The sequence below is a fragment of the Styela clava genome, chromosome 2 (genome assembly GCF_964204865.1).
Source record: "Styela clava chromosome 2, kaStyClav1.hap1.2, whole genome shotgun sequence".
Lineage (NCBI taxonomy): Eukaryota > Metazoa > Chordata > Ascidiacea > Stolidobranchia > Styelidae > Styela > Styela clava.
The window spans coordinates 20,849,935-20,873,399 of NC_135251.1; the positions used below are offsets into that span (position 1 = coordinate 20,849,935).

Sequence of the window (23,465 nt, forward strand, 5' to 3'; positions counted from 1 at the left end):
GGCCGCATTTTAGTGTAATTTCGTAGAGCTACGAGGGATAAGTGGACGATAACGCGTGAGAAATATCGGCGCGTTTCGTTAATTTTTTCGGCATTAATTTAATCGATGAAGTTGATGGTCGCAGATAGGTCATGGCCGCAAAGTGGGTAAGCCACCCTATCTGTATATTATATACTTAATGTATACATAGTTCAGTAGTTATAATTTATAAATATGATAAATAACCTTCGTTTACTTCTCTCGGTATATACTATTCCTATTCTTACCTTTAATAAAGGTTTGTTTCATATTTATCTTATCTTATCTCAAATTTTAATTTTTACTGATACTTATACTGATTTTTAGAATATTGACTAGCTGGCTTATTATTCTATTTGACTTAAAAATTAATACACAAAACTAAAAAATGGTTGACGAAGCAGGGGATGACTCACTTTATCCTATAGCAGTTTTAATTGATGAATTAAGAAATGAAGATGTTCAACTTCAGTTAAACAGCATGAGAAAGTTGTCAACAATTGCTCTGGCATTGGGAGTTGAACGGACTAGATCGGAGCTAATTCCTTTTTTAACTGATTCTATGTGTGATGAGGTTGGAATTTTTTTTATTAGTTTGTTATAGATTTTCATCTTAAAATTAATATCAAGGTATTATTAATGATTTTTATATTAATAATTCATTTTTCAAAATTAGAAAAGTAGAAACTCTCCTTGCGAAATTATTTTGTTCGGAAGCCTTTTCGTAAGCAGAAAATTTGTAAGTAGGAACGCATTTTACTGTATAAATGCCCAAATGCTTTCTACACACAAAACTCTGACATAATTGGCTGGTATGGGTTCAGCGCTTGGAGTTTCATATTCTTTCACGTAACTTCATAGCCATTGAGATTTTTTGGTATATCTTTCACCATAAAACATCAGCTCAATTATGCAGTTATGTGATAGGGTCAAAAGCTCAAAACTAAACAAGTAAACTTCAAACTTTTACATAGTCATAATACAAACGCGACTTAAAATTTGTAGATTAGTATTGGATTTTAAAATAATTAGATAGTTTGGAGCTGGAGCCACTGAAATTCCTGATAGCTCTGACTCCAACTCCATCTATTATGGTATAGAAAGCGTGCACTGACATACCAAACTTGTAACGTTTTCTGGTCAGGTTGAACGTATATCAGTATATGATATACAAATAATACAATATTATGAAATGGTAATACAAAATTGTATTCTCATTCAATTTAATTAGAAATTTTATGGAATAAAGGATATTGATATTTAGCGCTTAATGAGATTCACACTCGGCATAATTACTGGTACCTTAAACAGTGTTTCCCAACCTACCAGTATGTGTTTCCCAAAACTGAGTCGCCTTAAAATCTTTTTGGGTTGCTTCTTTTTACAACAAAAAACCTGTAAGTTATTGATTTTATTTTCTAGTATTTTTTAGCGTTTATTTTGCATTTGGTATTGGAGGGTTGCTAAATAGTACAGTAATTGTATATGTGGGATTGTGGGTAGTATCAAAGCGTAAAAACTTGGCAACATCAATTTGGCTATGTAAAGCCATGACACAATTTCAAAAACTCGCTGATAGTATACAAGTGTAGCTGTCTCACCTTGAGTTAATTCTTGGTAAAATAAATGCTATGTGAAAATGATCGTTTTTTTAAGTAGTTTAATTTTATGTTAAAGCAACCAAGAAATTGTGTTATTGCTGATAGTTTTGATTTTCTGATGTTTAAATTATATTACCTCATTACAGGATGAAGTTCTTCTTGCGCTCGCTGAGCAACTTGGTTCATTCACACCATTGGTTGGTGGAAATGCTTTTGCGCATTGCTTGTTACCACCATTAGAGAGTTTGGCGACAGTGGAGGTAACTTTTTGCTGTCTTTCATCAATAATACTAAAAGACTTAATTAAGTCATTTAAAATATCACACGGAAAAGAAAGATTCATAAACAAAACGGTTTTAACATTAGCTCCTATGGAAAAGGTGCCGCCAACGGAACATAAATTTGCACTTTTGTAGTTTTGAGGTTATTGTTCATCGTAAACATGGGTGTTTTTTTTTTGATACAAAATTTGTTTAGTTCTTGTTATTAACTTTGTATTTTTCAAAACAATAAACATGGCCAAGTTTTCCAATGAATGTTTTCAAATAAGACTTTTATTGGTGTTGTTTTCCAATGAGTATATCATTCCCCATAAGAGCTAATGTTAAAATTGTTTTGTTTACACCTCTTATTTTTCTTGTGTAGTATGGGTATTGAATGACTTGTTAGTCATTACATACATGGTATGATCAAAGTCTAATATCTTCGATTGCAAATAATTTTCTGGGATTTCATATAATTTTTAGTTTTTCTTTTATTGATTACCGTAATATTGCTCAATCAGTATAATCGGTGTTTAAACTAATCATTAATTCTGGATATAATTGCCATCCGGACTGACAGAAAATAATAATAATCAGTGTCCCTCAGGTTCAGAGGCATAAATGAAAGTTTTTTTTCAGGATATAAGCATATTTCAACCCCAAGATACACTAACTTGAATTAAAGAACGCCAACACAATTACAATTGAACGAAATTCCAATTCATATTATTTAAAAGCTATGAATTTAGTCTTCATACTATTTTGTTCAGTAAATGAACCAGGCGTTCTACATAGCACACACATGGTACTTTATCTCTTGAAACTGAAAATAACAGTAAAAAATTTGCATTTTATCACTCATCACTATCACTATTTTTTCCTCTTTCTAGTATTAATTAATACCCTGTCCTTATCAACTTGTCCATGCATGTTTATCTAGTCCACGCATCTGGTACGAATAACCGGTCGACTAATCCCATACCTGACATGGACTGGTAACTGGACAAGAGGCCGTGGTGCTCCATATGATTAAGCCGTTTTATCGGCTTCCCAACCCAGGATAAAAAAGACATCATATCTTAATTTTATTTACCAGGAAACCGTCGTTAGAGACAAAGCAGTGGAATCTTTACGAACCGTAGCAAATGATCATTCACCTGCAGATCTGGAGACTCACTTGGTTCCTCTCATAAAAAGATTGGCAACTGGAGATTGGTTCACATCAAGAACATCATCATGTGGACTTTTCAGGTTGGTATTTTTGATGAGGTTGAATTTTTTTTAGTTTTTTTTTTTTGGGACATTTTGTGGAGTTTTATTTAATTCAGGCATCCGCAATTCAGTGGTTCTCATTTTCATGATTTGTGGCCCATTTATGTCCACTCCTCTTCTATAAAAATACTGAGGGCCCAGTTTGAAACATGCTGAGATAGGTGATAATAGGTCTAAAAATTAATTGAGAATGTGTGAAGATTTTCTTATGTTAGGTATTTAGTATCGATTTCTCAGGTAATTGGTTTTAATTACTGGTTTGATTCAATGATTTAGATTTTGGGTTGTTGTAGACATAATATATGTATTAAATAAAAAGGACAAGGATTGGTGTTCATTAATGAAGTGAATTAATATACTGTACTTTCTCGACTTCAAGGTGTTTTTTGTATAATATTGATGTATATTATTCGCTATATTCATTAAGAAAATTTAGAAATACTGGACTGGATTAAATATTGTCTGTTAAATTTCAAACTTTTACTCAATTTCAAAAACATCAGTAAATTTCTCAAGTCAAGCAATGTTTTTTTTTATTTGGCAGCGTTTCTTATTCTCGAGTATCATCGACTGTAAAACAAGAACTGCGAACATTATTCCGAAATCTGTGTGGAGATGATACACCAATGGTTCGGCGTGCAGCGGCTTCTAAACTGGGTGAATTTGCAAAAGTAAGTCGTGGACTTTTCAGTTTGCAAAATTGTATACCAAATGTATAAGAAAATCAATATCTACCAAGATATTTTATTTAGTCTTATATTAAATTGAACAATTTTTTTTCTGCCAGTCAAATGTAACTCTTTTAAAGGGAGAGTTTCCTACATCGAATATGACTGTATTGAAATATTCATTCCTTTTGTACATTCATGCTACAAATTTGACGTACATTTTGAACATATGAGGCTACGATAGTAATAACCTATTATTGAACCTTTACATCTTTTCATAATATTTTTTCCAGGTCCAAAATTTAACAGTATTTTCTATCTAATATTTTTTGTAAGAAATATCCCTGTAGAAAATTTTATTGTTGGATATGAGAATATGTTTTTAAGTATCGAAATATGCATATCCTAATTATCATTGCACAGAAAATTAAAATCTACCATTGCAATTTGTATCAATACCATTAATTTTTTTATTTGTTTTGTTTGCTTGTTACGTCATCACCGTCTCCCACATAGCAACAATGAGTGAAACTGGTTAATCATTACTAAAGTCTATTTTAGTCCTGAATAGTAGCATACCAAAATAAAGGTGACATGATATGGTGCAATATACTATAGATATAGCAATATAGACATTCATTGTAAAATTAATATTAGTCTTGTAATACTAAAATTTTTCATTGCAAATTGGTTTATCAAAACATTGAAAGAAATTTGATTGCCATTTACAGATATGTTTTAGATTAGATAAGATATGAGATATGATGAAACTCAAATTAGACCACCGTAATAATTTTTCAGTGAGAACAGAATGAAAACACTTTACAATTTTTTTGAAAAGTTTATGGAATAAATTTATAATATTGTCATTTGTTGTCGTTAGACTTCGTATATTACTGTATCATATTCTCTTTTTCAAACATAATCTTAAGATAGAGTTTCTTCTTCGGGAGATTTTTCGAGTAGCAAAAAATATAGCAAAAACAATATCTTTTTGTATAGCTTTGTATACAGTATACCTCTCCTTCATTTTCCCCTTCTCAAACATTATTGGTAATGGAGTTTCCACAAAAAATTTTGAAATTACAAGCGACGGCAAAAAAAAATTTTAATAAATTTTAATTACCATAAATTAATAAAATTTATATAAAGCTAGTATTGATAATAGCTAATGTTAATGAATGGAATCAGTGAGTTAATGATTCAACTTGACAAAACGAGATTGCTCAGTAAAATATTTTATGATATTTTATGCTGACATTTTAAACAAATTTTATCAATTTCAGGTTGTTGAGAAGGATAATGTTATTTCTGAAATTATTCCAATGTTGCACAATTTAGCTAATGACGAACAAGATTCTGTGAGATTACTTTCAGTTGATGGATGTGTTGCAACTGCAGGTAATTTTTTCACTGTTGTGTACTGGAATAATATTCATGATTTCAAGTTTTGTTGAATAGAATATAGCTTTCGCCTTTGAAAACAGTTAGATAATCCGTTCTGCAAATATATCGAGAAAATATTACAGTTGTTTCACAGAAAATAAAATTTCGACAATAATATATTGGTAATATACAGGGTGTTCATGAAATTGTTACAATCAAAATTTTGCTAGAAAGTTGGTTTTCAATACAGTATTTCTCCTTAATTTAGCACATAAATCGGTGTGAAATTTTCAGTGTTCATATATAATACGCATATATAGGTTTTATGTTCCTCTCTTGCGTTGCGATTAGACATTATGTCTGCTTTTAATACACCTTTATATGACCACAATTAATTGCTCAGAGCACGGTAACATCTTTTACCTAATTTTGTAGAGGATTTCATTTATAATATAATATTGGGAATTTTATAAAAAAAAAATGTTTTCTCCAATATGTTTTTCTATTATTCAGAGTTACTTAATGAACAAGAGTGTGAAAAATATTTGTTGAATACCATCAAAGAAGCGGCAACTGACAAATCATGGAGGGTACGATATGTTCTTGCTGATAAATTCACTCTTCTGCAGAAAGCTATTGGTCCAAATCTCACCAAAGATCATCTTGTACCAGCTTTCCAGGTAAGTTACTTCTTTTTTCATATTTCACTTTAGGTCAGAGTTTCTCAAACTGCGCTGCGGACCTGCTATGGGCCCATGGGACTTTAATCAAAGACCTTCAACAGGTACCACTCGTCACATCACTGCACTAATCTAAAGTAAATTAACTGTGATTTGTTCTATTCTTTGACTATGATGGATTTATCTATTTACTTTCATTTATTGGCTTCTTTTAATAAACATAACTGATGGAAACGTGAAAATAACTGATGAAAAGATGTTAAAGGCAAAACTTGGTATTTTTATAGAAGACCAGGAAGCCTCGCAAGTTGAGAGTCTTCTTCGGAATAGGGCCACATATCATGAAAGTTCTGCTGTATGCTTTTGGCCAGGGGTGGGCAAATTACTGCCCAAAGACCGGATTGTTTCATCCGCCCACTTGAGTCTACTGAAATTATGACTATAGTTTTTATGGATATAAGTTTCTGTTGATAATATCGATGAAAATAACATCATGATGACCCCAATTTGTTGCATTGTACTTCTCATTATTGTATAAACGTTAACCTAGCTGTTGTAAGTGAACTGTTTTTTATTCATAAATCATAATTTTGCGCCTCTGACCAAGTAAACCAAGTCTATTATGTGAATCTGGCCCACTTAGAAAAGTAATTACCCATGCCCACCCCTGCTTTAGGCAAATACTGTGGCTTTCAGTAAGTATTCTATTCCATTGCATTCTGTTATTTAGTATTCAATCTTTTTTCGCAGTCTCTGTTGAGAGATGTTGAGGCTGAAGTACGAGCTGCAGTTGCTCACAAAGTAAAAGATTTCTGTGATCAACTACCAGCTGATAGTCGCGAGACTGCTATTATGCAGAATATTCTTCCACATGTCAAGGAACTAGTGGTCGACTCTAACCAACATGTTAAATCTGCTTTGGCCTCAGTCATCATGGGTCTGTCACCTATCGTTGGCAAGGATGCCACCATCGAACATCTACTGCCGCTGTTCCTGTCGCAGTTGAAAGATGAGTGCCCTGATGTTAGATTGAATATCATATCGAACTTGGATTGTGTCAATGAGGTAGGGGTTCAGTTGTGTTTTGTGCAAAGGGTTGTTTATTTTATTTTCATATTTTTACTATTTTAAGATCCTTCGGAGTGAATAAAGAAAGCATTTTATATCCTTTTTTTTTTAAATTTGCTTTTTTAAATTAAAACAGAAATGTCTGAAACGAATTAAATATGCAAGTACGATCAGGATTATTTATTTGATGTTTCAAATTCTTCATTTAATAGAGAATACTTTGAGAATAGTTTCATTCGAAAATTTTGTCTTTTTAAGCTTTTGGTATCTCTTGGCAGGACAAAAATCACAATTAAATTTTTTGTCACCAGAAACATAAAATCTTTCAAAATGACGTGGTTTTAACTATTCTGTATTATTGCTTTCAATTTCTTCTATGTATCATCTCATAGTAAACAATTCTTTGAAAATTCCCTTCTGTAAAGTTTCCCCATACCTCTTCCATTTGGCTTCAGAGGTTTGACACATTTTACTAATAATGAAATGATATTATCCATATGCTCTTTACATATTGCAATTCTTCAATGAGGGAAAAATAAATAGTAGGCATCATTCTAAAGATTGAATTTTACATTGAAAACTATGATTTTGGTTATGCAATTTCTGGAAGTTTTTTTAACAGAATAGAATTTTTTTAATTACATACATGAGGCATTCATATTTGATTCAAAATACCATTCCCAATTTTTCTTCACTTTCAATTTAAAAATTTTACGATTCCATATTTACTAGGTTATCGGGATCGATCAATTGTCTCAGTCATTGCTTCCAGCTATTGTCGAGTTGGCAGAAGATAGCAAATGGAGAGTACGTCTTGCGATCATCGAGCACATGCCTCTACTCGCCACTCAACTTGGTCAACAGTTTTTTGATAAAAGACTGAGTACCATATGCTTGCAAGTAAGTTGTGATAGAGTGGTCACTTCATTTCCTAAGTTACAAAATATTTGTTCAAGTTGTATCGGTATACAGACTTTCGAATCCTACACTCCGGTCCAGACTGACTGGATGCGTGATGCAATAGAAAATGAGTATCAAAAGTTTATTACAATAATACTTAAAGATAAACATAGTTAAACATAATTGAAACATAGATTTTATAGCAGTAAAAAGTGACTTGTTGTTTAAGGAAATTACTTGACGTCTATGGTGATAATTAAGGCAAACGACCGCAAGTTGGGTCGGAGTGATAAATAGGTAGGGTCACAACCAGGTCATGGGGTCAGTGGGGTCGCTGAGGTATGGTAGAGGATGGATGTACAACTCATCTAAGATTTGACAAACCATGTTAAATTTAGCAGTTTGTACCATGGCTTAATGTAAAACAGGCCCATAGGCATCACTCTATGCTTTTGTTATTCAAAATGTAGGTGTTTATTGTGACATCACTGTTGAGTTTTAGCTTATTTTACTTAATACCACCACATGACCAAACTCAAAAGTCTAGTGAAATAAGCTTTAAAGTTTCATGAAAATTGACACTTGACACTTGAAAGTTGTCTTTGGGGTCGTCCTGAAAAAAGCTTGGGAACCCCTGCGTTAGAGCTTTTTTGTTGGCATACACTCTCGTTAGTTGTAACAACATAATACTTTTTGAAATAATGATAATGACCAAACTAACGAAATATTAAATCACTTGATCCTTTGTGGGCAGAAACGGCTGGTTCAAAATGTTGATGGGTCAAAATGTTTAGAACCCCTAATTGGCTGGCCTCTTGAGACCACTTCAGTTTTAAAACCATCTCACTGGACCGGTTTTGAGGGACATGTAATCAGGTGTACCTTAATTTAATTAGATGTTGAACCTTGGGTGTCGATGATCGATAACCAATCTTGGTTCCTCGCGTGTGTGTGTTTAATTTTATTTTTTGTCAATTTTGTATGTTATTTTTTACTGGATGCAAAGAATAAACCTGGCATAGCCTACATATTTTAATCTCTTTTATTCTTTGTTTTTAACAGTGGCTTGTCGATCATGTGTATGCCATTCGTGATGCTGCAACAGTCAACTTGCGTAAAATTGTTGAGTTTTTTGGTCCGGAATGGGCAGAAGAATCCATCATGACAAAAGTCATCAACCTATCCCAGGACCAAAATTACTTGCGAAGAATGACAACCTTATTCTGTATCAATGAATTGTCTTCAGCGCTAGGTCCTGATCATATCACAAGACTGGTATTACCGACTGTTCTAAGAATGGCAAATGATGAGGTTTGTTTTATGTTTTGATATTAAAAATATGAATTTAAAATGTTCTTCACAAAATAGATTACAAAGGTTAGCAATTTACCATTCTGTAGTTTGCTACATTTTTGAAAAGATATAGACAACTGTTTTGGCATAACAGGTTACATCAAGACTTCCAATTCCACCACCCAGTGTATACTAAATTGGGTAGGCATTAGGCAATATGCGCGAATGTGTAAAAACAAATGTAAACATTTCAGGTTGCAAATGTGAGATTCAATGTTGCCAAGAGTTTGGGAAAGATTGGATTACTTCTGGATGGAACCAGTGTAAGCTCGGAGGTCAAACCGACCTTGCAACGATTATCACATGATGCCGATGTCGACGTTCAGTTCTTTTCACAACAAGCTCTTCAAATTCTGGCCTAGTTTTCTCCAGCCAATTATCTTGCACATTACAAATTATACCCGGCTGTAAAGAAAAAACGATTATGTTCGATTCGAACATGAAACATGGATAAAGCAAACTTGATCTGTTACCGTTCCTGGTTCCTCCTTCCTGTATTTTATAATATTACAGTCGGCGGAATGTCGCCATCAATTTTTTTTTTTGTATAAATTTATTATCTTGTGGGAAGATTTCAGTCACCAAGAATCATTTCTCTATGGTCGTAATTATAAGAACGTTCGACACCAAATTAACCGGAAAAAAGCATATCATAATAAGATATATTCCATAAGTTTGAGTTTATGAACATATGGTAATTCATTGTTCATATTCAAATGTTGAACATAACAAACGGGATTCTGCATTGATTCACGGCACCAAGCGAGGAGCTATCAATGAATTTGTATATTTTAATCTGGCATGTTGTAATTCCTAATAAGGCTTTTGATTTGTAATTTCCATCAGAGGCGCTTCATGTTCCTTGTATTATTATTGGCTTTGTTTATGTGAACGTAAGGTCTCTGTGTGTCTTTCTGATGATATTACTAGATAAATTTATACAGTACTGTAAGCGAATCGTTCCCTCATTGGCTAGAGTCTGGTAGTAATCGGCAGTGTCTGCATCAAGTTAACATACATGACTGAGTTGCTCAAATTCGCTCAACAGATACCCTCCGTTTAGAATATATGCTGGTTATGGACATATCTTAGACGTAAAGGAGAGACCTGTTCATCGTGAAACACCTCGAAATTAGAAGGTGAAAAGATTCCCAGAAAATTTGCCTGTGGTAGAATTAAAAAGTTCGCTGTAAGCTTGATGTTAACGATATTGAACGGTTAACGAAAACGCCATGCCTTCCAGACTGGCACGAGGCTTGTTTAGATAGCAAAGTCTGTCCGCCTGTTCGTCGTCATTTGGAAGATAATTTACGACGTGGTGGCGTTGGAGAGCAGTCCTGGGACGTTTTATTTTAGAAACATGTTGGTGATTTTACTCTAAGAGAAACCCCAATGCCATTGAATCCATCCAGCGCTAGAATCCAAGATATTTTGGTTCATGATATTAATGTCTATGGCTAAACTAAACTGACTTCTAACTAACGAACGGACCTAATTGATGATAGGGAGACTTCTGACAAAAGTTTCGTTTTGAATTGTTTTCGGTGGCGCTGGAGAGCAATCAATGCTGCCTTTCGTACGCCTGTTAATTGCTTTGCTCAAAGAGAAGTATTAATTTGATTGAATTCATTCATTTTATTATATATATAGCACTTTTAAATTCGTTATTGTATGAAATGGAAATGTCGAATCATCTTGCTAATGTTAAGATGGTGGAAAGCCTTTTAAGGCCGTCAACATTACTCACTAGTTATCATCAAAATTACTTTTTCGTTTCGCGAATTAGGCAAATAAAACGATATATAATATGAATTTAAAGAGTTTCATGGTGAGTACTGAAATTCGTCATAAAAAATTAAAAACGCCAATCGGTAATGTTTATTTTTACAAAAATAATTTCAATATATATGTACTTCCTTGTTTGACACATCTCATACCAATCATCACCAATTTCCATTACGAATGCGTTTTATAATTAATTACCTAATCAGTTGTCCTAAATTGGTATCAGTTATATAATTACTCGGCATAAAAATTGAAGTAAAAATATTCGTCTGCCCTGTAATGTTCACCAACACAAAATCGCTTCATACACTAGCAGTCTCTTCGTATTTTTCTGTACTCAATAGCTGGTCAGACCGACAAGTTGTTTTTGGTGAGCGTACATTATAAACATGTTGTCTTCGAATAATGTATATCACACAGCAGGTCAGAAGTACGATTATTACAGCAGCAAGTGCAAAAGTTAATATTGCAACTGTGTTGTTCATATCACCACCTCCTGAAAAAAGAACCGATTTTGTTGACGGCGCGGCGGTGTGGCTCAACGGGCTAAGCGTTAGGAATACGCTCGCCACCGCACCTCTAATTACTCTGCGTGGGTTCGCAGGTTCGAATCCCATGTAGGGATGGTTATGTGCGAGAGGATTGCTGGACTCCTCGCCGTCGTTGGGTGGTTCACGTAACCGCTGGTCGGTTACGGCTTCCTCCACCACCAAGTCCATGCTTCCGAAAACAAACAATACAGTAAAAACTAATCCCATACCCGACTTGGAATGGTAACCGGACGAGAGGCCGTGGTTCGCCATATGGATAAGCCGTCTTATCGGCTTTCCTCTCCCCCGGGATGAATATGTAAATCCTATCCTATATCGTTAGTTGGACGCAAAATTAACTCGCTAATAAGAATCAATATTTCGAGTACCCCGAAAATTCTCTCGGTGCGCAATCAATTTTCAGCACAACCCGACGTAAAGTTTTTTATTATTATATTTTATGTGATTTTAAGGTAGAGTTGCCTAAAATTTATTGTTTGTTTTTTGCTCGCTTCACAGCTCATCAACTTTGAATTAGATTGAGTAACTTCGAATATTTCAAGTTGGATCTTTTATCACTAAATGTTCGTCACAAAGCCCACCAAATATTATCCTTTATACTTTCATTCTACACACCAAATGTCCATTACCTGTTGGATTCATTGGATCACCGCCCGGTTCTCTTTCACAACGATATCCTTCGATTGTATCGACACATATAGGATAACGTCCCCCACATGGGTTAGATACACAGTCGTCAATGTCTGTTATTGCATGAATGAGTCATTAATTTTGAATCTTCTCATGATATAATACTTAATATAACAAAGTGAACAAGTTTTATAGTAATATGGGCGAGATGGCAAAGCTATCAAAGCGTTTAGCCAGTTTTACGCCTTATCACTGTGAACGGCAAATCGAGCCCCAAACAATAAAATGGGAAAGGCTTCAAGGCGGAACAATTTCGCTGGAAACTTTGATTTTAACCACGTAATAAACATGTTAAAGGACAGTCAATTTGTTTAGTTGAAATAAACGTAATTCATACTCGTTTGATATATATATATATAAACAAAAACCATTTAGCAAAATAAAAATCATATATAATATTGGATTTTTAAAACTTTTTGCGTATCACTGCCATGATTGAAATTTATTGTAGGCCCACTAGAAAATGCTCGGTGGCTCACAGGTTGTCGACCACTGCCCAATCAGGTTGCCCAAACTGGGTAGGCAATCCCGAATCGGGAAGATCCCAGTCCTTTGATGCCTTACATATAAGACGCTGCTTTTAAAGAACTTTCACATGAGTGAATGACGTGAAAACGCTATATAAAAACTATGCAGTAATCTAATTATTAAAAGCATTCCATTACTGTATTAAAATCATTGTTACAAAGAGGGCTTTCGTACGTTAAGAGGGCTTTCGTAAGTTGAAAAATCGGCGCTTCAGAAGTATTTGTACCAATATGGAGGTAACTAATTTTGTTCGCCTATTTTATATTAAGTTGTGTAAAGGGACTGAAACCTATGGGAAAGATGATATTCACTTAGCTAACACAGGCAGTCTAAGAACTCGTAATAGGGCTTAAGGTTAATATATACGAAACATGAATTGGCTATTATCTAATTTTAGAGTCCGATATATATATACTCTGCTTATACGGTTTCTAAAATTCACATTTTTTGTTACTTTACAGTGAAATCTATTTCACATGATACTTACTTTCACATAAATTGCCGACCGATCGAAACCCTTGGTTGCATACGCATTGGTACTGGTTTATTCCGTCGACGCATCTTGAATTTTCTTTACATGGATTCGGGAAACAATCATCAATGTCTATACAATTCACTCCATCACCATAGAATCCCAATTTACATTTACAATCAAAGCCATTAGCTTTGTTAGTGCATTTAGCATGTGGACTACAATTGTCCGTTCCAGCAGCACATTCGTCTGTAAATATATCAGGATATGTTACGGTACTTTCTATAATTTTTCCCGATACAGAAGAACGGGAAACCGTTAAAAATCAGCATTTCAGTTTCATTGGCGAGCTGAAATTTGAAGATCGAACTCAGCCAGAGACCTGAGTTCTCCACCATGAATCAAGCAAATAATTAAAGTTGCAGTGACGTGATAAGAATATCCCGTTTTTCATAGTCGGTAACGTGCGTGATCTGCTTTGCAAATATCACTCATAAACACCATTTGAACTAAACATTTGTTTGGCCAATCCCTCACTTGGCCTGGCGCAAATTAAATTGAAACTTTGAAAGTCCGGACCGACTTGATACAACGTTTATATCAGGTTAAAATCTCAACCTACGTCAATTTTGTAAAATATGCGGTAATATTTTATAAGACGAGGGAATATTTTTAGAAAATAACCGGCATGAATATTATAATACCTAAAGTTTTAATAAATGTTCATCTTACCACAAAAAAATCCTTCTTTAGCTAATTCGCTTTCCAACGTTTCCATAACAGTAGATAAAGACTCAAAATCTGTTCGTGTAAAGACTCGTTCATTTGTTTTGCCTCCATTTGCAAATACTTTCAATTGTTTCAATTGGTAGTGGCCAACTCCTATTACAAAGTTAGTGATGTTACGCAGCACGGTTTGGTGATATCTACAATGGAAAATTGGGTATATTACGACAAAGAAAACAGGTACTCACTCTTATCTACCATGTCCATTCATTATATTTGCATAAATGAATATCGTCACTTTGGTTGAAACTACCAATGCGATTGATATAAATATTTCAAAGCTTCAACTGAGCCAACATGGATAAAAAAGTGTCCCGAAATCGTAATATATTTTTGCGTTCTCATGGTATAATCAATTCAAGTTTTTTATGTTTTACTTTCATCATAATCCGAACGACTTGAAAACCAGTCTTCGATATTGTCAACTTCATACCAATAATACCGATGACAGATATCGGTATTCGGCTATATTATGAACTCTTCTCAAAACGAAAAATAAGGCTATGATACAATGCACTAGTAAGAATTGCTAGGATTTCATTTTCAAATTATTATACTAACGAGTGAACACCAGGATCACAAAATTAAACTGCTGTGCTTATCGATCGCGGCACTCAACAATGTCCACCAACATTACGTATAAGGGGTATTTAATAAACTTTTGGGTGTGTACTTATAAATATGTCGTATATTATATCAACTTTTTCTTGTCAAGAATATGTGTGAACCTAAGTTCATGCTCGACATAATTTATAAATGAACATTTGTTCAAATAAAATTTATTCGGCAGAAGAATTCTTACGCATTTGATAAAAATACTCCGTCATTTGCCGCTCCGTCAGTCAACAATATTATTGCTTTCTTTGCCTTTGGATAACGTGGCGAAAGTGAAAATTCAACCTGTACAAATAACATTACAACATTGTTGTCAAAGAAAACCGCACTATCATAATTCTTCAATTAGAGTTGTTTATAATGGCAATCATTCAGTTTGACGACTAATAACATATACAGAAATTGACGATACCTCAATAACTCTTCTCAGAGCATAATATGTATAAGTTTGGGCTTGTAAGTAATCCATTGATGTCAGCTTATCTTTCATACATTCAACTGTCTTGCAATTACCTAGTCTGAATGGTATTTCAAAAACGGTGGATTTTTCTATCGGTATACTGAAACAGAATTGAAGATATATTAAAATGGGGGAATATTATATGTACGGTATTTCAGTATTTGCATTATTGAACGTGATGAACCTATGCATCAGTTTGCAGAATTATTGTTGTTACTGTTTTTGTTGGAGTTGTCGTTGTTGTGGAAAATGTTTTTTTTTGGGGTATAGCCTATACCTATAGCACTGGTCAAACAATACAGACGGGCCATATAATATGAACTAAAGCAAAGATATCCGCAGTGTGATAGCAAACAAAGAGATTTATTTTAGCGCCACTGGAAAAAATGAATCGTCCACACCTAAATGTAATGCATTGTTTCTCAAAACGATCTTAGACACGAGACAACATAAAAATGTTTGTTTTGTATACCTCCTGCCATTTTATCGTTGATATTCGACATAAAATGACAAATGACACATTTTTTATGAAATCAATTAAATTCACCTTATACTGGTATATTATTCAACCGAATGCGTGATAAAAAAATTCTACTTTAAAATTGGGTATTGGGTAAATACACGTATTCAAGAATGAATAGCGAATGGAAGCATAAAGCAAATTATTGAAGTTGTATAGCGCGGGCATGTTTCCCATTTACTAATTTCCGTTCCATCCATCCGAAGAAACGCTCAAATAAATTTCAATTGCATTTCATGTCTCGCTCGTATTACTACGACGATACAATTATAATACAAATTATTATTTCTCTTCATATTTAAAAGAAAACAATGTCATTCACGGTCTCGCACAAATTACAAAACACCGTCGATAGGGTCGAAGATTTACTTTTCTGTGAAAGTACTTGGTTGTACTAAAACGCATATATGGAATGAGTTGAATTTCATCTTCTCGTGTTTTACCATTGGTCCATTCAAACCAATATTGAAATGACTTTTGGGTGAATCATATTCGAGGGTATTATACATCCTTTGAAGTTTTGTCTGATCAAAAATCTACGGCAGGAATGGCATGTTTGTGCATGGTTCGCCTGATATATGAAAGAAAAAGTAGGAGCGTTGTTGCCGCGAACAACAATGAAATACAAATCTGATTAACGCATTGAACGCCATAGTACCCAGGCCATAAAATTCCACGCAATCAAATGGCATGATGCATAACGCGTGTGTCGCACCCACTTCGATAACGGTATCTCAATTTTCTGTAGTATGGACAACTTGTAGGGCTGAAACCCCTATCTATGGGGTGCCGAATATTAGGGTGATATTATTCATAACCGACTAGTAGTTCATAGCGGATATTAAATTTTATTATCTCTCACCATATTATTTGGTAATTACAAATAAAGTTTAGGACAAACAAAATATAATAGTTGAAAGTTTCTTACTTATAATATACCGGATCTTTGCTGGAATATTGCAAGACTCCAAACTGAGCTCTATCACCAAATTTTTGCATCATCTCTCCTGTTGCATTTATAAGCCATGATCTTACTATTTCAAAATTCGCTTCACCTATAGAACCAGAACCATCCACAACAAATATGATATCGATCAGAATGTCACCTGAAACAAGTGCGCATTATAAGAACTCAATTAATAGTTCAGTATTGAAATTGTAGCACTGTAGCGTACATCGTATACTTTCACTCAACATAGAGAAATCCAGTTAAGCCAAAACCGATCGTGTCGTAGGCTACTAATCGTGATAAAACCTCCAGTTGTTATCCTGTACATAATTCTTGCATTGACATTTGGTAACACCACACATTATTTTGCAATTCGATGCATTTTTTTTATTTCGTTTTGATCAAGAATGTCAAGGGTATTATTTAACTGATGAATTTCGTATTTTTCATCTTTGGTATCTACAGTGTATTACTATGTGGTAGACTTATCACCTACGTATTGTAAGGTCGTGTATTTAATACCTTGACAAGAGTCAACGATGGCGTACCAGCACGACAACCACGGTGATAGGGCCCAGTCGACCCTCGCTCAATACCTGATATCCTCTATGCATGTTCTGAAATAAGGAAAAACGATGGCTTGGCAAAAATTGTATCAGGTTTTTGCCAGATGACACAGCTTTTGTATCAGGTTTTTACCAGATGACACAGCGTTTCCTCCAATAAATACTGGTTCACTCTCAGCAGCAATTTCTCATAGTGGTAATCTATATTTGTCAAATTATATTCTATACTCACTGTCAGTTGTACATGCGTATCCCGTAGATAACGTCGCCAATATCCAAAGACTGATCACAACTTTTGTATACATTCTTGCGGCCAATGTTCCTCTCTTATATTTGCTCAGATGTCATCACAATTTTGGACTGAACCGCAGGCTGCCAGCAAGACGTTTCCACTGGATCGCCTACGATTTATGGACTAGGTTTACGACTGAAGCGAACAAACTCATACAGTATCACTGCCGTGACCGGCCAAGAAATTCGACACGCTTCAACCCACCTCCTTGACAAGAACACTGAAAGAAGGATATCGAATTGTTTTTAAAACTATGACGCTATACTACTGGATACTAGCGGCTGCTACGATTCATTTTGTACTAATTAACGTTCGCCACTTCTTGTAACAAGGCGCTTGAAAGCCCTTGAAATACTTGGCTTTGTGATTAGTCCGGCCAAGGACTGTGTTATATATTTAGGCATAGAAACGCGGTATGCCAGTTTTCGAGAACGTGAAATAATTTTTTTTGTTCTTATGCACTTTTATTATCGACAAATTGGCTCATTTCAGCCAGTATACATGGCCGCGCCGGCGTATAATAACGGTATCTGTGAGCAGAAATACAAATGAAGAATTTATCCTAAACAAAAAAATGAATTGAACATGCAAGATATATTTATATAATCAATATAAAAGAAATGAACGGATTATCCCAACTGACACAGCCTCTCAAAGCCCCTTCTTCTAGCGCCACAAAGAAATAGAATTGAATGGAAATATAATTAATGCTAGATGGTCGGCAAGTAGTGCGTGACCTGACTAATATTTATTCTAAAATAAATAAAATTTGGATCGACGCCAGTCATGGTCAACCCCCCGAGCAGAACACAGCCAAAAATATAAAATTAACGAATATGAGTATTGTTGTGAGCGATAGCTTTTAAATATAAAGGGTACTCCTCAAGTATGCGCACAAAAATGTCGCATAACCTGAATCCTAACCTGGTACACAACCTGAGTTCAGCTTGGTGCGCATACTTCAGGAGGTCCATATAAAGACTATGTAAATTTTAACTATCGCTCGCCTTTTTCGATCGCACTGGGTGAAATTTAAAATACTCGAAGTGGGAAAAGTTCTCATTAAATTATTGATTGCATGTTCATGAAATGCAATGTCCGAATTTGTACGAAATATATCAGTTCACCTCCAAACTACCATTTTAATCCTCCGAATATATATTGAATGCTGACTTTAAATTGCTGAACAAATTTTCCTGCATTAACCACAGAATGGCACTTGCCAGGAATCCAACCTAGATCATCGATCGGTTCATAGAGTTTTGCTTGCTGAAAAAAAAAGACTGCTTATAAGTTTCAAGCAAAAATCATTGTTATACTCGGAATCACTACAAAATATATGTAAATGGTGTATTTTGTGCATTTTGCAGATACTGGTTTTGTAGATACATCAGTGGTTTTGCAATAAAGTAATGCAAACCAATACTCATAGAAGGTTGCAAGACAAAATAAGTAGCTTTCACCATTAGCAGTGTATTTTATTAGTTGCCATTTAATGCGTATTTAGTTTGCGTGTGCATAGATTCATTGGCTTGAATTCAAATGAACTCCACTCAAATAGCCTTTCGAAATGACAATTACTAATGGAACATAGTCATCAGTTTTACTAGCAAATTATCATACCGGTTTTTGGCATTTTGTTTATCCAAAGTTTTGACTCTTTGGACTTATTAGAAACTCTCCATTTTGATCCTAGGAAATTAAAATTATAACATCCTAATGTAGATTTATCAATTGCACTTGTTTATTCCAGTTGTGCTTCGTAAAGCAATTTTAGGAGCATACCAAATTCTGAAAATCTAATCGTGTTACAATATGTTAGTCGCGACGAGGTGATTTTCCTCCACGACCCATTTGTGCCATAATGTCGTTTGCGTCAAAATGAAATTAGATTTATTGATCAGAGGCAATATAAAGTCGTATTCACGCTTTTACGTATTTACAACTGGTCCTCGACTATAAATGTGTGTCGGACCAGAAGCCTATTGATTTTGGATGAATTATGTCGTATAATTAGCGAGTTATTAATAAATTAGTGATAGGACACGCGGTGTCACTATAGAGTCATGAATCGAAACCACACCATTTCGATCGATAAGTCTTCGGTCTCCGACCGATATTCTCGTTAAATTTTTGGAACTGTAAACAGATTCTCTCCTTTGTATTTTTAGTTTTTTTTTTCGTTTTTCATTGCTTATCTCGTTATGCAGATTATAGATTTTGGTCAATTCAATTGCATTAAGTTATTTTTGGTAACTAATACCAGGAATTTGTTTTTGAAGAATTCTTCCTACTCTTGTATTCGAAGCCGCTGATTTCACCCAAATACCATAATTTATTCATGAGTTGAGATTTTAACATGATTAAAATTCAGTGATCCCACGATCTGCGTCTCAAATCATTAATTAAATTATCAGTGAAATTTTCGTGAATTATCATAATATGACAGTCTACACTTCAAGGTTTTATGTCGAGCACGAATTAGCAAAAGGAAATATATAGAATTAGAATAAAGTTAGCACGGTGCTACGCGGAATAGTAAATAGGTCAGGACGAATACAAAATATTGTCATACATAGACATATATATTATAGTTTGTCAAAAATAGAAAATAATGACATTTTTGAACAATAATTCTTTGATCCCAATATTTGTGTGGAGGTATCATTTGATGTTTAAAACTAAACCACATTTCATTGTGCAATTTGTGTTTGAAATCTATATTTTTGTAACAAGGTTTGAGAAATTAGCAGAGAAATATTTAGATGTATAAATCATACTTGGTTTGAATAGATGCTAATTACTATTTGGTGGAACTAATGGTATTTTGCTGCCCATCTCATCCAATACGGCAGTTGTCGATGTATGAAAGGCTATATGAATTCGTAACAATATTTAGGCCAAAAAAAAATCTGATTTATGAAATCAAGGTGACGTTTGTCGAATTGAATCCAGCGATTCAGTAACGCCATTTTTCCAAAGTTAGTGAGCAACTATTGACGAAACGACGTAGTAGTGCCGACAGCAAAAATAAAAGTACGATGAAATGTGGAATAAATAATATGGATACATTATTATTACATTTGTTAGAAATATTTCAGACAGTTATTTCCAATATTTATACCGGTATAAGATTGCTATGAACATACTAAGTTTTACACGAATAGATGCTTTCAGGATATTCATGATAATTATCTTCAAACGTAGTAATTCAATGTATTATTTCTTTATATATATAATAGCGTTTTCTATTTGAGGCTTCACTATATTTTTCGTTAGTAAAAATTCATGACTCATCACTTATTCGTATTGTGAACTGTGAAAAAATTCTAAGCTTCTGTCATATTTACAATGACGGATTTTGTATTGGCCTTAGCATATTCAAATACTCGAGAAAGAGAAAAAAATTTTTGTGCGCAGCTTTGTAATGTAAAATTGTATTTGTAACACGAGAAAGCTTCTATGACATTCTTCTTCCGGTAAAATTCACCGATCAAATTTTTGCTTGCCTGCAAGAATATAAAACAATCATTATTTGTATTTCTCTTTTTAGCTTGCTGTAAATGCGGAATCCAGAAAAGAAAAATTTATATTAATATTTATGATTTGGTCATTTTTTGAAACAAAATGAATCTTTGAATTAAATTAGTGGCTAAATTGGAAGGTATAATAAAAACCAGAATTAAGTAACAGGTTTTAGCGTCGTCTTTAAATTTGTGGGAGTGGACAGAAGGTAAATACTGTACAAATGCGTCGTTACTTGCGAGTTTCTACAACCAAAAAATGTTTTGGGAGATTTTATGGGGAACAAAACTCGCGAGATTTGTAAATATGTTTGTCCGCAATAGTCAAAATAAGGTTTTATACGTTGCGGGGAGGTTGCGTTCAATGTAGATTACTTTGACATTTCTGCATTTACCAATTTTCTTTGTTATTGAAATATCGTGTTTAAAACGAGCTCTTCGTTTCATTGTGTCGTGTATCAGCGTCATTTTTCAAACGTAAAACAAAAGGAGCATTTTATTGTGAAACGAGAGAATCTTATTTACTATAGTCAAATTACATGAATGCATGCTTTTTGCTTGATGATTTTGCATATGGAATTTGTTGTGAAATATTTAGCACGGCTTTTATGTAATTTACATTATATTTTTATTTTACATTGGTTTTTAAAATTTTCAAGTATATCAGGTTAGCCAAAGTTCTCTTAGAGATTAACTGCAAGAAAGCGAACTCAAATACCTAACCAGCTCGACCAGTAATGTGCCATCTAGATTTGCCCGATTTCAAATCTTTAACGAAGAGTTGACGAAAACTCAAAAGATGAAATAATTCAGATTATTTTAACATATATGAAATTATTACCTTAAAATGCTTGTTATTCCCAATCCCAAGACAGAATTCGACCTTTTCTCGCCAGACATACCATTTTATACGATATACTCAAACGTTAAAATAAATGCAAATTTCATTTTATTTCGTATAAAATGCAAGAGCACGATCTGTTAGAAGTTTTTCCCTAAAAGAGTGAGACAATAGCGTGCTTCCGTCGGGGAAAAATTAGTGAATACATATATTGTGATGTAACAAATAAAAGGATATTGGATGACAAAACCCAATGTGAAATATTCGCTTTACATTTTTGGTGTGGTGATGGGGATAAAAATCACTAATAGGAAAAATAAATTCAATCGAAAAGCAACTTGCTTGAGAAAAAACAAAAAATAAAATGGTGGTTTGGGGTTGTCTTTTTTCATTCTAACCAACGCTCTACTTTAAAATATATTACATACAAGTCAACGGTGATTGTATATTTTCAAAATATTACAAACAAGAAACAACGCCTCTCACACCGTCATAGGATCGTATACTGGACAAGGTTCTGTAAAGAACATTTAACACTTTTGACATTCAAAGATACGAGGACCAGGAAACACATTCAATATTACATTGTGTTTCCTTCTATTCACTTGTCAGACGAAAGCGATTATTGGACAATAAATGTATATGTATTGAATATATATTATTGCTCACCCTACTGGTATAAACTGGTTAGAAATTATTTATATGGCTTGTCATGTTCTTCCAACTTTTATTATTATTGTCATAATGGCACGCTTACAGGTTGAGCATACCTAAAATATATTGTGCAAATGAGTGAATGAATCCATAAAAGTGCGTGTGTACATCTTATTCACTTTATCACTTCATAATTCCCTCTGTGGCTTTGTTACAGCTAAATGGCAAGCGCTCTTATACATGGCAAGCGCTCTTATACATGCCTCCGCTTAGTTGCCAAAGAGGAACAACCGTTTGTGTTACCGCTGTGGTAACAACAATGTGTCATTGCGCATTATATGAGCTTTTATTATCATGATCTCGCCCTGCTATTTTGGCTTCTTGAACGAGGAAGCGCGGCAACGAGTGACGTCACATATTTGCAGGTCTAAAAGGGCGGCGTAATTCAGGATGTGCAGTGTTTCACCTGACTGTCGCTTCGATCAGTGTGCTTGTTATCTAACTAACTTGTAAAATATTGAAAATATTTTTTTCATTTTGTATCGGGATTTAATATTTTAATACAAATAAGTAATAAAAAAATAACTCATAGAATAAGCAAGCGTTTTGGAGACTTGAAGACACAAAACGGCAAAAGAATGTGGTCGAGTTTTTTCGCAGCCATTGTAACCAGCTTCATTCTGGTCAAGCAAGTGGCAGCAAGTTCGTGCAGCAGTAAGTACATTTTTGTATGTGTTATGTATTTATGATAAATGTTTTGTATTGGCAGACTACAAGATATTTTGCTCCGAAGGAGAACGGACTTTTAGTAAGCACTAATTATAAACATAAAATACAATGAAAACGGGGTAAAATTTCCTCGTCTTTATTAACAAACCAGATTATAAACATATTCTGTGATATAGTACGTAACTTTTACACATATTTTGAGTCAGACTCAACGGTTCTGGGACGATTTCTCTGTCACAAAAATCAGGGCAGTTGAGGGATTATTGAAATTTTCAGTATAATAGTTACACGACG

At 34.1% G+C, this 23,465-nt stretch overlaps 3 protein-coding genes and 1 long non-coding RNA gene across 6 annotated transcripts in view; 2 read left to right on the forward strand and 2 right to left on the reverse strand.

The window, feature by feature from the left end:
* Positions 1–341: 341 nt before the first annotated feature.
* LOC120336548 (serine/threonine-protein phosphatase 2A 65 kDa regulatory subunit A beta isoform-like) lies at positions 342–10,161 on the forward strand. Its single transcript, XM_039404245.2, has 10 exons — positions 342–592; positions 1,766–1,879; positions 2,979–3,133; positions 3,699–3,825; positions 5,109–5,223; positions 5,722–5,888; positions 6,639–6,953; positions 7,689–7,856; positions 8,919–9,167; positions 9,404–10,161. The coding sequence occupies exons 1-10, from the start codon at positions 407–409 to the stop codon at positions 9,569–9,571; spliced, it is 1,764 nt and encodes a 587-aa protein (XP_039260179.1). The 5' UTR covers positions 342–406; the 3' UTR covers positions 9,572–10,161.
* A 659-nt stretch (positions 10,162–10,820) lies between these two features.
* Positions 10,821–17,654, reverse strand: LOC120336557 (collagen alpha-1(XXII) chain-like). Its single transcript, XM_039404254.2, has 8 exons — positions 17,364–17,654; positions 16,545–16,722; positions 15,049–15,196; positions 14,824–14,921; positions 13,968–14,161; positions 13,251–13,484; positions 12,175–12,288; positions 10,821–11,490 (listed from the first exon to the last, which is right to left on the reverse strand). The coding sequence occupies exons 1-8, from the start codon at positions 17,434–17,436 to the stop codon at positions 11,297–11,299; spliced, it is 1,233 nt and encodes a 410-aa protein (XP_039260188.2). The 5' UTR covers positions 17,437–17,654; the 3' UTR covers positions 10,821–11,296.
* A 3,114-nt stretch (positions 17,655–20,768) lies between these two features.
* LOC120336571 (uncharacterized) lies at positions 20,769–21,935 on the reverse strand. The gene is made up of 2 exons (XR_005568820.2): positions 21,789–21,935; positions 20,769–20,932 (listed from the first exon to the last, which is right to left on the reverse strand). It is a non-coding gene; the product is annotated as an uncharacterized LOC120336571 (long non-coding RNA).
* A 1,034-nt stretch (positions 21,936–22,969) lies between these two features.
* LOC120336530 (fibronectin-like) overlaps positions 22,970–23,465 on the forward strand; it is a 31,766-nt gene continuing 31,270 nt past the window's right edge. For 2 of the 3 annotated variants that reach the window (XM_039404222.2, XM_039404224.2), the window contains exon 1: positions 22,970–23,156. In XM_039404222.2, coding sequence (XP_039260156.2) covers positions 23,081–23,156 — 76 coding nt within the window. In that variant the 5' untranslated portion in view covers positions 22,970–23,080. The remainder of the gene's footprint in view (positions 23,157–23,465) is intronic. The other variant, XM_039404225.2, reaches the window with a different exon arrangement.

What these genes read in the sequence shown, in the direction of transcription:
- LOC120336557 (XM_039404254.2), bottom strand. Translation starts at nt 17,436, where the DNA reads ATGTATACAAAAGTTGTGATCAGTCTTTGGATATTGGCGACGTTATCT. An exon ending in CTCTGAGAAGAGTTATTGAG is followed by an intron (nt 14,922 to 15,048) that starts GTATCGTCAATT and finishes TTATTTGTACAG; the next exon opens with GTTGAATTTTCACTTTCGCC. An exon ending in GGAGTATTTTTATCAAATGC is followed by an intron (nt 14,162 to 14,823) that starts GTAAGAATTCTT and finishes TTTCCATTGTAG; the next exon opens with ATATCACCAAACCGTGCTGC.
- LOC120336548 (XM_039404245.2), top strand. Translation starts at nt 407, where the DNA reads ATGGTTGACGAAGCAGGGGATGACTCACTTTATCCTATAGCAGTTTTA. An exon ending in TCATCATGTGGACTTTTCAG is followed by an intron (nt 3,134 to 3,698) that starts GTTGGTATTTTT and finishes TTTATTTGGCAG; the next exon opens with CGTTTCTTATTCTCGAGTAT. An exon ending in TGAGTACCATATGCTTGCAA is followed by an intron (nt 7,857 to 8,918) that starts GTAAGTTGTGAT and finishes TGTTTTTAACAG; the next exon opens with TGGCTTGTCGATCATGTGTA.